This window comes from Chiloscyllium punctatum, chromosome 28 (genome assembly GCF_047496795.1).
Source record: "Chiloscyllium punctatum isolate Juve2018m chromosome 28, sChiPun1.3, whole genome shotgun sequence".
Lineage (NCBI taxonomy): Eukaryota > Metazoa > Chordata > Chondrichthyes > Orectolobiformes > Hemiscylliidae > Chiloscyllium > Chiloscyllium punctatum.
The window spans coordinates 7,562,059-7,578,289 of record NC_092766.1 but is presented as its reverse complement, the minus strand read 5'-3'; the positions used below and the strand labels follow the sequence as shown (position 1 = coordinate 7,578,289).

The 16,231-nt window shown below is 53.5% G+C and overlaps 1 protein-coding gene across 1 annotated transcript; it reads right to left on the bottom strand.

Moving 5' to 3' along the window:
• Nucleotides 1-969: 969 nt before the first annotated feature.
• LOC140453949 (complexin-3-like) lies at nt 970-14,179 on the bottom strand. Its single transcript, XM_072548820.1, has 4 exons — nt 13,859-14,179; nt 7,719-7,970; nt 6,966-7,053; nt 970-5,691 (listed from the first exon to the last, which is right to left on the bottom strand). Exons 2-4 carry the CDS (start codon nt 7,958-7,960, stop codon nt 5,476-5,478), a joined length of 546 nt encoding a protein of 181 aa, XP_072404921.1. The 5' UTR covers nt 7,961-7,970; nt 13,859-14,179; the 3' UTR covers nt 970-5,475.
• Between the last annotated feature and the right edge of the window lie 2,052 nt (nt 14,180-16,231).

The window sequence follows — 16,231 nt, the reverse complement described above, 5'->3', positions numbered from 1 at the left end:
TCCCAACTCACACACCCACACACCCTCCCAACTCACACACCCACACACCCTCCCAACTCATACACCCACACACCCGCCCGGCTCATACACCCACACACCCTCCCAAATCACACACCCACACACCCTCCCAACTCATACACCCACACACCCGCCCGGCTCATACACCCACACACCCTCCCAACTCACACACCCACACACCCTCCCAACTCATACACCCACACACCCGCCCGGCTCATACACCCACACACCCTCCCAACTCATACACCCACACACCCGCCCGGCTCATACACCCACACACCCTCCCAACTCATACACCCACACACCCGCCCGGCTCATACACCCACACACCCTCCCAACTCATACACCCACACACCCTCCCAACTCATACACCCACACACCCTCCCAAATCATACACCCACACACCCTCCCGGCTCATACACCTACACACCCTCCCGGCTCATACACCCACACACCCTCCCAACTCACACACCCACACACCCTCCCAACTCACACACCCACACACCCTCCCAACTCATACACCCACACACCCTCCCAACTCATACACCCACACACCCTCCCAACTCACACACCCACACACCCTCCCAACTCATACACCCACACACCCTCCCAACTCATACACCCACACACCCTCCCAACTCACACACCCACACACCCTCCCAACTCACACACCCACACACCCTCCCAACTCACACACCCACACACCCTCCCAACTCATACACCCACACACCCTCCCAACTCACACACCCACACACCCTCCCAACTCATACACCCACACACCCTCCCAACTCACACACCCACACACCCTCCCAACTCATACACCCACACACCCTCCCAACTCACACACCCTCCCAACTCATACAACCACACACCCTCCCAACTCATACACCCACACACCCTCCCGGCTCATACAACCACACACCCTCCCAACTCACACACCCACACACCCTCCCAACTCATACAACCACACACCCTCCCAACTCACACACGCACACACCCTCCCGGCTCATACACCCACACACCCTCCCAACTCACACACCCACACACCCTCCCAACTCACACACGCACACACCCTCCCAACTCACACACCCACACACCCTCCCAACTCATACACCCACACACCCTCCCGGCTCATACAACCACACACCCTCCCGGCTCATACAACCACACACCCTCCCAACTCATACACCCACACACCCTCCCAGCTCATACACTCTCCCAGCTCCCATACCCACAACCATGGCAACAGGCACCTCAGCTACAAATCTTTACAGAACCCTTCGACATTAGCAAGGCTGCCTATGCGTGGATCCACAGGAGGTGGGGGAGATACTAAACTAGAATTTTGTGTCAGTCCTTACTGTAGAGAAGGACATGGAAGCTGGAGAACTTGGGGAAATAATTATCTTGGAAATGGTCCATATTACAGAGGAGGTGGTGCTGGATATCGTAAGATGCAGAAAGGTGGATAAATCCCCAGGACCTGATCAGGTGTACCCTAGAACTCTATGGGAAGCTAGAGAAGTGATTGCTGGGCCTCTTGCTGAGATATTTGTATCATCGATAGTCACAGGTAAGGTGCCAGAAGACTGGAGGTTGGCAAACGTGGTGCCACTGTTTAAGAAGGGTGGTAAGGGCAAACCAGGGAACTATAGACCAGTGAGCCTGACCTCGGTGGTGGGGAAGTTGTTGGAGGGAATCCTGAGGGACAGGATGTACATGTATTTGGAAAGGCAAGGACTGATTAGGGATAGTCAAAATGGCTTTGTTCATGGGAAATCACCAACTTGATTGAGTTTTTTGAAGAGATGACAAAGACAGTTGATGAGGGCAGAGCGGTGGACATTGTCTATGTGGACTTCAGTAAAGCATTCAGCAAGGTTCCCCATGGGAGACTGGTTAGCAATATTAGATCATATGGGATCCAGCGGGAGCTAGCCAGTTGAATATAAAATTGGTTGAAGGTAGGAGACAGAGGGTGGTGGTAAAGGGATGATTTTTAGATTGGAGGCCTGTGAGCAGCGATATTGCACAGAGATTGGTGCTGGGCCCACCACTCTTTGTCATTTATATGGATGTGAACATTGGAGGTATGGTTAGTAAGCTTGCAAATGACACCACAACAGGACCATGATCAGATGGACCAGTGGGCCAAGGAGTGGCAGATGGAGTTTAACTTAGATAAATGTGAGGTGTTCCATTTCAGACAAGCAAATCAGGGCAGGACTTATACACTTGATGGTAGGGTGTTGGAGAATGTTGCTGAACAAAGAGACCTAGGGGTATAGGTGGATAGTTCCTTGAAAGTGGAGTTAGAACATAAAACATAGAACATTCCAGCGCAGTACAGGCCCTTCGGCCCTTGATGTTGCGCAGACCTGTGAAATTAATCTGCTGCCCATCTCACCCACACCGGACATTATTATCCATATGTATGCCCAATGCCCATTTAAATGCCCTTAACGTCGGCGAGTCTACTACTGTTGTAGGCAGGCCATTCCACACCCCGACTACTCTCTGAGTAAAGAAACTATCGCTGATATCTGTCATATCTATCATCTCTCAATTTAAAGCTGTGTCCCCTTGTGTTAGCCATCACCATCTGAGGGAAAAGGCTCTCCCTGTACACCCTATCTAACCCTCTGATTATCTTATATGGCTTGATTAAGTTACCTCTCAACCTTCTTCTCTCCAATGAAAACAGCCTCAAGTCCCTCAGCCTTTCTTCGTAAGACCTTCCTTCCATACCAGGCAACATCCTGGTAAATCTCCTGTGACCCCTTTCCAAAGCTTCCCCATCCTTCCTATAATACAGTGACCAGAGCTGTACACAATACTCCAGGTTTGGCCACACCAGTGTCTTGTACAGCTGAAGCATGACCTCGTGGTTCCGATACTCAATCCCCCCGACCAATAAACGCCAACACACCGTATGCCTTCTTAACAACCTCATCAACCTGGGTGGCAATGTTCAGGGATTTATACACCAGAACACCGAGATCTCTCTGTTGCAGGTAGACAGGATAGTGAAGGTGGTATTTGGCACACTTGCCATTGTTGGTCATAATGTCGAGTCATCATTATCTTGGGTGGTCTCTCACAGGTGAGGATGACTCTGTTCCACTCTCAGGGTGTAGTTGTTGGGAGCTGTACATACTGATGTGGCTACCGCAGGCTCTGTTACACTTGGGGCAGGAGGTGGTCACAGGAAAGGGGTGGGTGGGATATTGGTGTGGCAGCACCTTCCTTTCGCCTTTTCCTGATGACAAGTCTCGTGGTGCTCGATGCCTTCCTGGATGCTCCTTCTCCACTTTGGTCAGTCTTGTGCGAGTGATTCCCAGGTGTCGGTGGGAGTGCCGCATTTCTCCAGTGAGGACTTGAGGCGATCACTGAAGCACTTCCTCTGTCTACCTGGGGCTCACCTGCTGTTTCAGAGCTGGGAGTAGACTCTTCTTTGGGGAGGCTCGCGATCGCTCATGCAGACAACATGCCCAGCCCATCGCGGTCTATTGGAGAGGGGGTGGGGGGGTCAGTGCCCTATTGCCATGGATGTTGTCCTGGTCGAGGATGCTGGGATTGGCGTGTCTGTCTTCCCAGTGGATTCACAGGTTCTTGTGTGGGCAGCATTGGTGGTACTGCTCAGTGTCTTGAGGTGTCTGCTGTGGACTCAGATGCACACAAGAGGGGAGGAACCATCACAGCTCTGTGAACCATGAGCTTGGTGTGGGAGCTGATGTGGGAGAAAGTGAGGACTGCAGATGCTGGAGGTCAGAGCCAAGAGTGTGGTGCTGGAAAAGCACAGCTGGTCTGGGAGCATCCGAGGTGCAGGAAAATCAACGTTTCGGGCATAAGCCCTTCATCAGTTGCCCAAAACGTTGATTCTCCTACTCCTCAGGCGCTGCCTGACCTGCTGTGCTTTTCCAGCAATTGACATAGGATCCGATGTTGTTTTTAAACATCCTGTCCCTCAGACGGCTGAAGATTGTGTGAGCTCACTGCAGGTGCTGCTGGATCTCTTCATCAATAACTGCTTTGGATGACAGGGACACACCCGTGGTTTTGGAAGTGATCAGTGTTCTCTAAGGTCTCCTCTTGTTCGCTCTGTAATCCCAGGTCGGGATGATGAGGGAGTTTTGTCTGGTGGATGTTCAGGGTGAGACCCATCCTCTCACATGCCTCTGTAAAGGTACTGATGGCGGGCCTGTAGTACATCCTCTGAGATTGTGTACACTCAAGTATCACTCACATCCTGCAGCTCAATGACACTGGGTTGGGGTGAGTTTGGTTTCGGTTTGAAGGTGGGGGGGGGGGTGGGGGGGCGGAGGTTGAATCATTTCCTGCTGGTTCCAGAGGGGAGCTGGCTGACTGTGAGGTGACACATTGCAGTGAGGTAGGTCGGGAACAGTGACACAGTCCTGCTCGACCCCGGTCCGAACAGGGAATGGGTCAGTGATGGGACCATTTGTCATTCCCATGACTTCCGTGTCATCGTGGTGCTGGCGAAGGATGGGGACAAACTTCATGGTGTAGCCAAAGCAGAGGAGGACGCCCCATCATGTTTCCCAGGTGACAGTGTAAGGTGGAAGGGACCATGTTCAGGGGGAGATTCCGTTCTCTGTATTTCTCCTGCCGCTATTACACAGTGACAGTCATGGCTGCTCTGCCCCTGGGTGGCTGGAAACTACACTGCGATTCCAGGAAGAGTTTCTCAGCCGCAGGGAGGAGACACTTGAGGAAGACCATGACAATGATGTTGAGTATCGGTGTTGGGATATCATGCTGCGGCCGTGCAAGACATTGGTGAGGCTACCTTCGGAATACTGCACCCAGTTCCGGTCGCCCTTCTGTACCAAGGAGGTTATTCAGCTTGAGAGGGCGCAGATTTACAAGGATGTTGCCGGCTTTGGAAGGTTTGAGCTATAGGGGGGGAGGCTGAACAGGCTGGAGCTGTTTTCCCTGGAACGTCGGAGGCTGAGGGGAGCCTTGCAGAGGCATGTAAACACATAGATAGGGTGAATAGCCAAGGTCTTTGTCCTAGGGTGGGGGAGTCCAGAACTAGAGGGGACAGCTTTAACATGAGAGGGGAAAGATTTCAAAAGGATCTGAGGGGCAACTTTTTCACACAGAGAGTGGTGTATGTATGGAATGGGCTGCCAGAGGAAGTGGTGGAGGCTGGTACAATTACAACGTTTAATGGGCATCTGTATGGGTATAGGAATAGGAAGGGTTTGGAGGGATATGGGCCAAGTGCTGGCATACAGGGCTAGGTCAAATTGGGATGTCTGGTCAACATGGAGGAGTTGGTCTGAAGATGCTGCACATCTCTATGACTCCACAACTAAACATCAAGAAAATTGCAGAGTAGCACCCCAGACACTGCCAACAGCAGATGGCTGGCTGCAAGACCAAGTCAGAGGGATTGAGATATTGAGGTGCTGGCTCTAAACCCAGAGTTGGTCACATTAAAGTGCACTGTCTTTGTGTGGCCTGATGCAGATGACTGATAGCAGCCTGGGCTGTACTGGTCAGCTCTGTCAGATTAGGCTGTGGTAGCCCTGGTAACAGCGAGGGAGCACCCTCTGGTCTCTTCCCCACATTAACGATAGCAGCTAGTTCCACCGGCAGCTCCAGCTGCTGACTCACAGCTCTCAGCTTCTCCCTGTCCTGTTCATTCTGTCCGGAGAGAGAGAGAGAGAGAGAGAGAGAACTGTCAGCTCTCTAATCAAATCTCCAGTGTATCTATTTCTGCACTCACTCCTCACTGAGATTCCCAGCCAGAAGCCTGACCCTGAAACCATGCTGATACACTGACGGTTTCCACTGAGGGAGCACCGCACTGTCGGAGGGTCAGTGCTGAGGGAGCGCCGCACTGTCGGAGGGTCAGTGCTGAGGGAGCGCCGCACTGTCGGAGGGTCAGTGCTGAGGGAGCACCACACTGTCGGAGGGTCAGTGCTGAGGGAGTGGGCACTGTCGGAGGGTCAGTGCTGAGGGAGCGCCGCACTGTCGGAGGGTCAGTGCTGAGGGAGCGCCGCACTGTCGGAGGGTCAGTGCTGAGGGAGCACCACACTGTCGGAGGGTCAGTGCTGAGGGAGTGCCGCACTGTCGGAGGGTCAGTGCTGAGGGAGTGGGCACTGTCGGAGGGTCAGTGCTGAGGGAGTGGGCACTGTCGGAGGGTCAGTGCTGAGGGAGCGCCGCACTGTCGGAGGGTCAGTGCTGAGGGAGCACCACACTGTCAGAGGGTCAGTGCTGAGGGAGTGCCGCACTGTCGGAGGGTCAGTGGTAAGTGAGTGCCGCACTGTCGGAGGGTCAGTGCTGAGGGAGTGCCGCACTGTCGGAGGGTCAGTGGTAAGTGAGTGCCGCACTGTCGGAGGGTCAGTGCTGAGGGAGCGCCGCACTGTCGGAGGGTCAGTGCTGAGGGAGCGCCGCACTGTCGGAGGGTCAGTGCTGAGGGAGCACCACACTGTCAGAGGGTCAGTGCTGAGGGAGTGCCGCACTGTCGGAGGGTCAGTGCTGAGGGAGTGGGCACTGTCGGAGGGTCAGTGCTGAGGGAGTGGACACTGTCGGAGGGTCAGTGCTGAGGGAGCGCCGCACTGTCGGAGGGTCAGTGCTGAGGGAGCGCCGCACTGTCGGAGGGTCAGTGCTGAGGGAGTGCCGCACTGTCGGAGGGTCAGTGCTGAGGGAGTGGGCACTGTCGGAGGGTCAGTGCTGAGGGAGTGGACACTGTCGGAGGGTCAGTGCTGAGGGAGCGCCGCACTGTCGGAGGGTCAGTGCTGAGGGAGCGCCGCACTGTCGGAGGGTCAGTGCTGAGGGAGTGCCGCACTGTCGGTGGGTCAGTGCTGAGGGAGTGGGCACTGTCGGCGGGTCAGTGCTGAGGGAGGGTCAGTGCTGAGGGAGTGGGTACTGTCCTGCCTAGTGAGGTGGATGATATGTGGAGACCGCGGCCATACCTGTTGGAGCTGGTATTTCTCCCTCAGATGGATTCTCATGGCTGCTCTCTCTGCTTGCCGCTGGGCGAAGTCTGCATCTCGTTTCTTCCTGGGGAGAGCAGGAAATCTTTAGCAGACAGCAAGGAAATCTGAGCTGGTGGAGAGCAGTGAGTCCACAGATGCTGGGGTGTTGGGAAGGCAGTGTTTCTTGGAGAGAACATGATGTTTTGTAAAGCAAGTGGTCACTGCCCTGGGAGGGGCAGGGGCCAGTGAGGGAGGGAGTCACACATTGGGTGACTTTAAAAGGAAAATGGAGAAGCTCTCATAGGAAGGATGTCTACAGGGGATAGGGTGCAGGGATGGGCTGAATGGCCTCCTCCCCTGGCCATAACCAAACTCTGACATTTCCACAGAGAGAGAGGGCCGAATGGTGCTGTATGGGGAGTAGGGGGCTGAAGGCCGAATGTATTTGACTGGCGTCAGTGTGTTCAGTGGTGGGACAGGATAAAGGGGTAACCCTGTAGCATTCCCCATCGTTGGTGTGGGGGAGGGGGAGGGGGAGGGGGGGGGCAACCCCACAGGCAAAGGGGCAAAATCATCTCACAAATAACTTGTTAAAAATCAAAATACTGGACAGCTGCGTCATAAATTGCAGGATGATATTTCAGGATGTGTGAAATGTGCTGGGGGGGGGGGGGGGAAGTCAGGAACCCAGGCTGTGAAACCACTTCCAGTCAAACAGCCTGCCATCAAATCCCTGCTTTTGATACATACTTCTCCTCCTCCAGAGCTCGCAGCTGCCCCAGGTAATCCTCCCGGCTCCTTCGGCCACGATGACTGATGCCTGGGCTTTTCCTGTCTGCCTGTGCTGACACACAGCACAGTAACTGTTCCAGGGAATCACCAAACACCTCCTTGAGCAGCGAGTTCATCCTGTCCACCAGGGCCGGATGGTCACTCACAGACAGATGAGCAGATCCTGCGCTGCCTGAAGGAGACTCAGAGCTGTTGCACATGCACAAGGACCTGAAACCCAACAGATAGCCATCGTCAGTGTGAAGACCCCATCTCCTCCCCCTCTTCTGTACTAAAATGGCAAAAGTACTGTTTTAAAACCAAGGGCAACATGCAGTTCTGGTCACCCGACGATAGAAAGGACCTTATTAAACCGGAAAGGGTGCAGGAAGGATTTACGAGGCTGCTCCCTGGACTGGAGGGTGTGAGGTACAAGGAGATGTTGGACAGGCGGGGACTGTGTTTTTCCCTGGAGTGTAGGGGACTGAGGGGTGACCTTTATAGAGGTCTATAAAGTCACAAGAGGTATGGAGAGCTGGCAGCTTTTCCCCCCCTTCTCGGGGTGTTTAAAACGAGGGGGTGTAGGTTTAAGGTGAGAGGTTCCACAAAGGGGCATGTTTTCCACACAGAGGGTGGGGAGTCTCTGTAACGGGGGGGGGGGGTCAGAGGTCGTGCTGCAAGTGAGTACAGTACTGCCATTTAAGGACCATTTAGACAGGGACGTGGATGGGATAGGTATGGAGGGATATGGACCAAACCCGGGTAAATGGGACTGGATTACTGGGGAGAACTGGGAGGTATGGGCTGAAGGGCCTGTGTACATGCTGACTTTCCAGCTGATGAAGGAATTGCTATACATTTGCAAACCAGTTCCTTGTGAGCTGTGTTAACACTTGCTTTGTTCATGCAGTGGGAGAGGAGAGGTAAGACCTGGCCACCAGGTCAGCACAGGGGTTGCAGAGTGGGATTCGGCCAGCAGCAAGTTACTGATTGGTTTGTGCCAGTGTGCCCAGTTGTCGTTGCCAGAAGACATCAGCATGTTCACTATCTCTCTCTGCCTTCAGTCATAGAGACATTGGGAGGTACAGACCCTTCGATCCAACTCCTCTATGGCTGACCAGATATTCCAACCTAATGTAGTCCTATCTGCTAGCATCTCTCTAAGCCCTTTCTATTCATATACCCATCCAGATGCCTTTTCAATGCTGTAATTGTACCAGCCTCCACCACTTCCTCTGGCAGCTCATTCCACACACATACCACCCTCTGTGTGAAAAAGGTACCCCTTAGGTTTCTTGAAAATCTTTCCCCTTTCACGTTAAACTTATTCCTTCTGGTTCTTGACTCCCCTCCCTTGTGAAAATAATCTTGCCCTTCAAGATTATATAAACATCTACAAGGTCACCCCTAAGGCTCCGATGCTCCAGGGAAAACAGCTCTCTGGATTCTGGGCAAGGGAACACCTCAGGTATCCAGGGAGGGATTGACAATGGGGGGGGTTGGGATCTTCACTCTGTATCTAACCCTGTGCTGTCCCTGTCCTGGGAGGGTTTGACGGTGGGGGGGGTTGGGATCTTCACTCTGTATCTAACCCTGTGCTGTCCCCGTCCTGGGAGGGTTTGACGGTGGGGGAGTGGGGATCTTCACTCTGTATCTAACCCTGTGCTGTCCCTGTCCTGGGAGGGTTTGACGGTGGGGGGGGTTGGGATCTTCACTCTGTATCTAACCCCGTGCTGTCCCCGTCCTGGGAGGGTTTGACGGTGGGGGATGTTGGGATCTTCACTCTGTATCTAACCCCGTGCTGTCCCTGTCCTGGGAGGGTTTGACGGTGGGGGGGATTGGGATCTTCACTCTGTATCTAACCCTGTGCTGTCCCCGTCCTGGGAGGGTTTGACAGTAGGGGGGGGGGGGGTTGGGATCTTCACTCTGTATCTAACCCCGTGCTGTCCCCGTCCTGGGAAGGTTTGATGGTGGGGGGGGGTTGGGATCTTCACTCTGTATCTAACCCCGTGCTGTCCCTGTCCTGGGAGGGTTTGATGGGAGGGGGGGTTGGGATCTTCACTCTGTATCTAACCCCGTGCTGTCCCTGTCCTGGGAGGGTTTGACAGTAGGGGGGGGGGGTTGGGATCTTCACTCTGTATCTAACCCCGTGCTGTCCTCGTCCTGGGAGGGTTTGATGGGAGGGGGGGTTGGGATCTTCACTCTGTATCTAACCCTGTGCTGTCCCCGTCCTGGGAGGGTTTGACAGTAGGGGGGGGGGTTGGGATCTTCACTCTGTATCTAACCCTGTGCTGTCCCCGTCCTGGGAGGGTTTGACAGTGGGGGGGTTGGGATCTTCACTCTGTATCTAACCCCGTGCTGTCCCTGTCCTGGGAGGGTTTGACGGTGTGGGGGAGTGGGGATCTTCACTCTGTATCTAACCCCGTGCTGTCCCTGTCCTGGGAGGGTTTGATGGGGGGGACAGTGTAGAGGGGGCTTTACTCTGTATCTAACCCTGTGCTGTCCCTGTCCCTGGGAGGGTTTGACGGTGGGGGGGGGAGTGGGGATCTTCACTCTGTATCTAACCCTGTGCTGTCCCTGTCCTGGGAGGGTTTGACGGTAGGGGGGTGGGGATCTTCACTCTGTATCTAACCCTGTGCTGTCCCCGTCCTGGGAGGGTTTGACGGTGGGGGGGGGTGGGGATCTTCACTCTGTATCTAACCCTGTGCTGTCCCTGTCCTGGGAGGGTTTGACAGTAGGGGGGTTGGGATCTTCACTCTGTATCTAACCCCGTGCTGTCCCTGTCCTGGGAGGGTTTGACGGTGTGGGGGATTGGGGATCTTCACTCTGTATCTAACCCCGTGCTGTCCCCGTCCTGGGAGGGTTTGATGGGGGGACAGTGTAGAGGGGGCTTTACTCTGTATCTAACCCCGTGCTGTCCCTGTCCCTGGGAGGGTTTGACGGTGGGGGGGGTGGAGTGGGGATCTTCACTCTGTATCTAACCCTGTGCTGTCCCTGTCCTGGGAGGGTTTGACAGTAGGGGGGTTGGGATCTTCACTCTGTATCTAACCCCGTGCTGTCCCTGTCCTGGGAGGGTTTGACAGTAGGGGGGTTGGGATCTTCACTCTGTATCTAACCCTGTGCTGTCCCCGTCCTGGGAGGGTTTGACGATGGGGGGGAGTGGGGATCTTCACTCTGTATCTAACCCTGTGCTGTCCCTGTCCTGGGAGGGTTTGACAGTAGGGGATTGGGGATCTTCACTCTGTATCTAACCCCGTGCTGTCCCTGTCCTGGGAGGGTTTGATGGGGGACAGTGTAGAGGGAGCTTTACTCTGTATCTAACCCCGTGCTGTCCCTGTCCCTGGGAGTGTTTGACGGTAGGGGGGTGGGGATCTTCACTCTGTATCTAACCCTGTGCTGTCCCCGTCCTGGGAGGGTTTGACAGTGGGGGGGGGGGGGGGGTGGGGATCTTCACTCTGTATCTAACCCCGTGCTGTCCCTGTCCTGGGAGGGTTTGATGGGGGGGGAGTGGGGATCTTCACTCTGTATCTAACCCTGTGCTGTCCCCGTCCTGGGAGGGTTTGACGGTGGGGGAGTGGGGATCTTCACTCTGTACCTAACCCCGTGCTGTCCCCGTCCTGGGAGGGTTTGACGATGGGGGGGGGGAGTGGGGATCTTCACTCTGTATCTAACCCCGTGCTGTCCCCGTCCTGGGAGGGTTTGATGGTGGGAGGGTTTGATGGTGGGGGGGTTGGGATCTTCACTCTGTAAAAACAATGACTGCAGATGCTGGAAACCAGATCCTGGATTAGTGCTGGAAAAGCACAGCAGTTCAGGCAGCATCCAACGAGCAGCGAAATCGACGTTTTGGGCAAAAGCCCTTCATCAGGAATAAAGGCAGAGTTCCTGAAGGGTGGAGAGATAAGCTAGAGGAGGGGGTGGGGGTGGGGAGAAAGTAGCATAGAGTACAATAGGTGAGTGGGAGAGGGGATGAAGGTGATAGGTCAGGGAGGAGGGTGGAGTGGGTAGATGGAAAAGGAGATAGGCAGGTAGGACAAGTCATTGGGACAGTGCTGAGCTGGAAGTGTGGAACTTGTGTGAGGTGGGGGAAGGGGAAATGAGGAAGCTGTTGAAGTCCACATTGATGCCCTGGGGTTGAAGTGTTCCGAGGTGGAAGATGAGGCGTTCTTCCTCCAGGCGTCTGGTGGTGAGGGAGCGGCGGTGAAGGAGGCCCAGGACCTCCATGTCCTCGGCAGAGTGGGAGGGGGAGTTGAAATGTTGGGCCACGGGGCGGTTTGGTTGATTGGTGCGGGTGTCTCGGAGATGTTCCCTAAAGCGCTCTGCTAGGAGGCGCCCAGTCTCCCCAATGTAGAGGAGACCACATCGGGAGCAACAGATACAATAAATGACATTGGTGGATGTGCAGGTGAAACTTTGATGGATGTGGAAGGCTCCTTTAGGGCCTTGGATAGAGGTGAGGGAGGAGGTGTGGGCACAGGTTTTGCAATTCCTGCGGTGGCAGGGGAAGGTGCCAGGCAGGGAGGGTGGGGTGTGGACCTGACTGGGTAGTCAGGGAGGGAACAGTCTTTGTGGAAGGTGGAAAGGGGTGGGGAGGAAAATATATCCCTGGTAGTGGGGTCTTTTTGGAGGTGGTGGAAATGTCGGTGGATGATTTGGTTTATGTGAAGGTTGGTAGGGTGGAAGGTGAGCACCAGGGGCGTTCTGTCCTTGTTACGGGAGGGGTGGGGTCTGAGGGCAGAGGTGCGGGATGTGGACGAGATGCGTTGGAGGGCATCTTTAACCACGTGAGAAGGGAAATTGCGATCTCTAAAAAAGGAGGCCATCTGGTGTGTTCTGTGGTGGAACTGGTCCTCCTGGGAGCAGATATGGCGGAGGTGGAGGAATTGGGAATATAGGATGGCATTTTTGCAGGAGGTAGGGTGGGAAGGGGTGTAATTCAGGCAGCTTGTGGGAGTCGGTGGGTTTGCAAAGAATGTCGGTATCAAGTCGGTCGTCACTAATGGAGATGGAGAGGTCCAGGAAGGGGAGGGAGGTGTCAGAGATGGTCCAGGTAAATTTAAGGTCAGGGTGGAATGCGTTGGTGAAGTTGATGAATTGCTCAACCTCCTCTCGGGAGCACGAGGTGACGCCAATGCAGTCATCAATGTAGCGGAGGAAGAGGTGGGGAGTGGTGCCGGTGTAATTACGGAAGATCAACTGCTCTACATAGCCAACAAAGAGACAGGCATAGCTGGGGCCCATACGTGTGCCCATGGCTACGCCTTTGGTCTGGAGGAAGTGGGAGGATTCAAAGGAGAAATTGTTAAGGGTGAGGACCAGTTCGGCCAAATGAATGAGAGTGTCATTGGAAGGGTACTGTTGGGGATGTTGGGAGAAGAAGAAATGGAGGGCTTTGAGGCTCTGGTCATGGCGGATGGAGGTGTAGAGGGATTGGATATCCATGGTGAAGATGAGGCATTGGGGGCGAGGGAAACGGAAGTCTTGGAGGAGGTGGAGGGCGTGGGTGGTGTCTCGAACGTATGTTGGGACCTTCACTCTGTATCTAACCCCGTGCTGTCCCTGTCCAGGGAGGGTTTGATGGGGGGGGGGGGGAAACAGCGTTGAGAGAATTTAACTCTGTATCTAACACTGTGCTGTCCCTGTCCCTGGGAGGGTTTGACGGTGGGGGGTGTTGGGACCTTCACTCTGTATCTAACCCCGTGCTGTCCCTGTCCCTGGGAGGGTTTGACGGTGGGGGGACAGTGTAGAGGGAGCTTTATTCTGTATCTAACCCTGTGCTGTCCCTATCCTGAGAGTGTTTGATGGTTGGGGGCGGGGGGGTGGGGGGCAGAGTTCAGTGAGAGTTTTACTCTGTAACCACTGGGCTTGAGAAAATGAATGCCGATCTTTGACACCGCTCACAATTAATTTGCATGATTGATATAATTCTTCTCTTAATGAAAGCAGTCCAATCCTTCTTTATTATCCCGTACAGAGCCCAACCACCGTAAGGACACTGCAGACAGCACCTTTTGAAATTTGGGAGAGATCTCCCACTGTAAGAAGACACAGTATGTAGAACACTTTCCTTCCTCAGCCTGGACATACAGAGAGGACGATGTACAATGACCAATACGCACCTCCTGACAGCTCCCTGGAAGACATCACTGTTCCCACACCCGTTTCCAAGGTCTATCGTCTTCCTTCAGGATCCTGAATTTCTCATCACAGTAACACTGCCAGCTGCCCGAAGTATACAGTTTACAGCTCCCAACAACACTGTCCAGACTGGAGCAGGCCAGTGAAAACCCACAGCAATCCGTTTAGAACAGATTACATTCTGAGATCTCACACAAGATGTGACCCAATTATCTTGTTTGGACACGGAACCGTTCACCTGACCAAGACCTCTGCCATAACCAGTGCTGACAGCGATTACCAGGGTGGGCAGGGCTTTGGCACTAACGCCTCTCTCAGCCTGTCAGTACCTAGGCTGGCAGTAGCAGGTGTTCTCGATCTTAACCCTTGCTGTCCCTGTCCTGGGGGGGTCTGATTTTCTTTTGGTGGGGGGGGGGGGGGGGGGTTTGGCAGAAGAGCATTTACTCCGTATCTAAGCCTATGCTGGGAGTGTTCAAAGGGTGATCGTGGAGAGAGAGCTTTACTCTGAATCTAACCCTGTCCTGGGAGTGTTTGATAGGGAGAGTAATCATCATAATCCTTAACAAATAATTTTATCCTCGTTTTCAAATCTACCCCTAGCTTGACAGTTGAGGCCTTGTTCTCCCCCCCCCCATTGACTCTCGGTGGAAATGGGTGCTGGAGATTAGAGTCAAGATTAGAGTGGTGCTGGAAAAACACAGCAGGTCAGGCAGCATTTGAGGAGCAGGAAAATCGACGTTTCAGGCAAAAGCCCTTCATCAGGAATGAGGGGCTTTTGCCCAATACATTGATGCCCCCAATGACTGTAACCCTCGTCCAACAGCAGCCCCCAAAATCTCTGGACTCTTTCTGTCTCTTAAACATCCTGATTGTTATCACCCCACCACTGGCAGCATTGCCTTCAGCTGATTCAGGATTCCCTCAAACCTCTTTCCCAAACTCACCTGCTTTAAAATCTATCTCATGACCACATTAGGGGCCCTTACTGTTGAGTGCGCTTTATAAATGCAAGTGTTGTTGAGGTTGCAGACTTAACAAGGTCATAGTTTATCTACTCAGATTTTTTGCCAGTCAGAGAATCGAGGGTTACAGGGAAAGGGCTGGAAGGGGGATGAAAAGACTGGGAAAAGGGACTGCTTAGAAATCAAGGACTGGGGAAGAAGTGGCTGTAGTTTTGAAAACAAGTTACTGGAGTTGTGTTTACACTGTTGCTTTGTTCAAGCAGTGGGAGAGGAGATAAAATACCACATTACCAGTACTGGCTCCTGAACACTGGTTTCTGGGCAGAGTAACAGCTTGGCTGAGAGAACAATAGAGAGACAGAAGGCTGCTCCCAAACAACTCAAGCCTGAGGACAGTTACTTTATCCTGCCATTCACCAGAAACAGCTGCCTCTAACCACAAAACCAAATAATGAATGTGTAAATCCTAAAATAGAGTGGTGCTCTGTGGATGATGGGAATCGGAAACAAAAGCAGAATTAGCTGGAGAACATCAGTAGGGCCTGGCAGCATCTGTCTAGAGAGAAATCCACTTCTGGACAAGAATTGGCCATGCTAAAATTACCCATAGTGTTAGGTGCATCAGTGAGAGGGAAATGGGTCTGGGTGGGTTATCCTTCACAGGGTCGGTGTGGACTGGTTGGGACGAAGGACCTGTTTCCATACTGTAGGGAATCTAATCGAATCTAAACTCTGCTTTCTCTCATTTGTCTTAATGGCAGAAGCTGCTCTTAATAAATGGGAAGTGTTGTCCTGTGGCTGTGTTGTTGTCTCAAGTCAGATGATTGCAAACGGAGACCCAATGCTGGTGAGGGCAGTCTCAGCCCCTAGAGAGCAGGATAGAGTGGTCAATATCTGTGGCAGAGGAATTATGGTCCTGCTCATGGAGACCTTACAAGCCACTCTCCATGAGAGGATAGCATTGACACCGGAATTATAGCCTGTAATTGGGGCCGTTCAGTGGTTAGTACTACTGCCTCAGCGCCAGGGACCCGAATTCAATTCCAGCCTCAGGCTACTATCTGTGTGGAGTTTGCACATTCTCCCAGTGTCTGCATGGGTTTCCTCCCACAATCCAAAGATGTGCATGTCAGGGTGAACTGGCTGGGGAAATTGCCCATAGAGTAGGTTAGGTGCATTAGTCAGGGGTGAATGTAGAATAATCAGGTAGGGGGAACGGGTCTGGGTGGGTTGGTGTGGACTTGTTGGGTCAAATGGCCTGTTCCCACACTGTAGGGATTCTTCTATGAAATAGCCTTCAACAGTTAACACTCAAAGCCACATTGAAACTCTCGCTTTTCAGATAATGCAGTGCCTGTAAGGTAGTTCATGACACTGGACTTTGAGACACCC

Excerpts from the sequence above, each read along its gene's own strand:
- LOC140453949 (XM_072548820.1), bottom strand. The coding sequence starts at position 7,960 with ATGTGCAACAGCTCTGAGTCTCCTTCAGGCAGCGCAGGATCTGCTCAT. Across the intron at positions 7,054-7,718 it reads CGAGCTCTGGAGGAGGAGAA|GAAGAAACGAGATGCAGACT; the intron begins GTATGTATCAAA and ends TGCTCTCCCCAG. Across the intron at positions 5,692-6,965 it reads AGAAATACCAGCTCCAACAG|AATGAACAGGACAGGGAGAA; the intron begins GTATGGCCGCGG and ends CTCTCCGGACAG.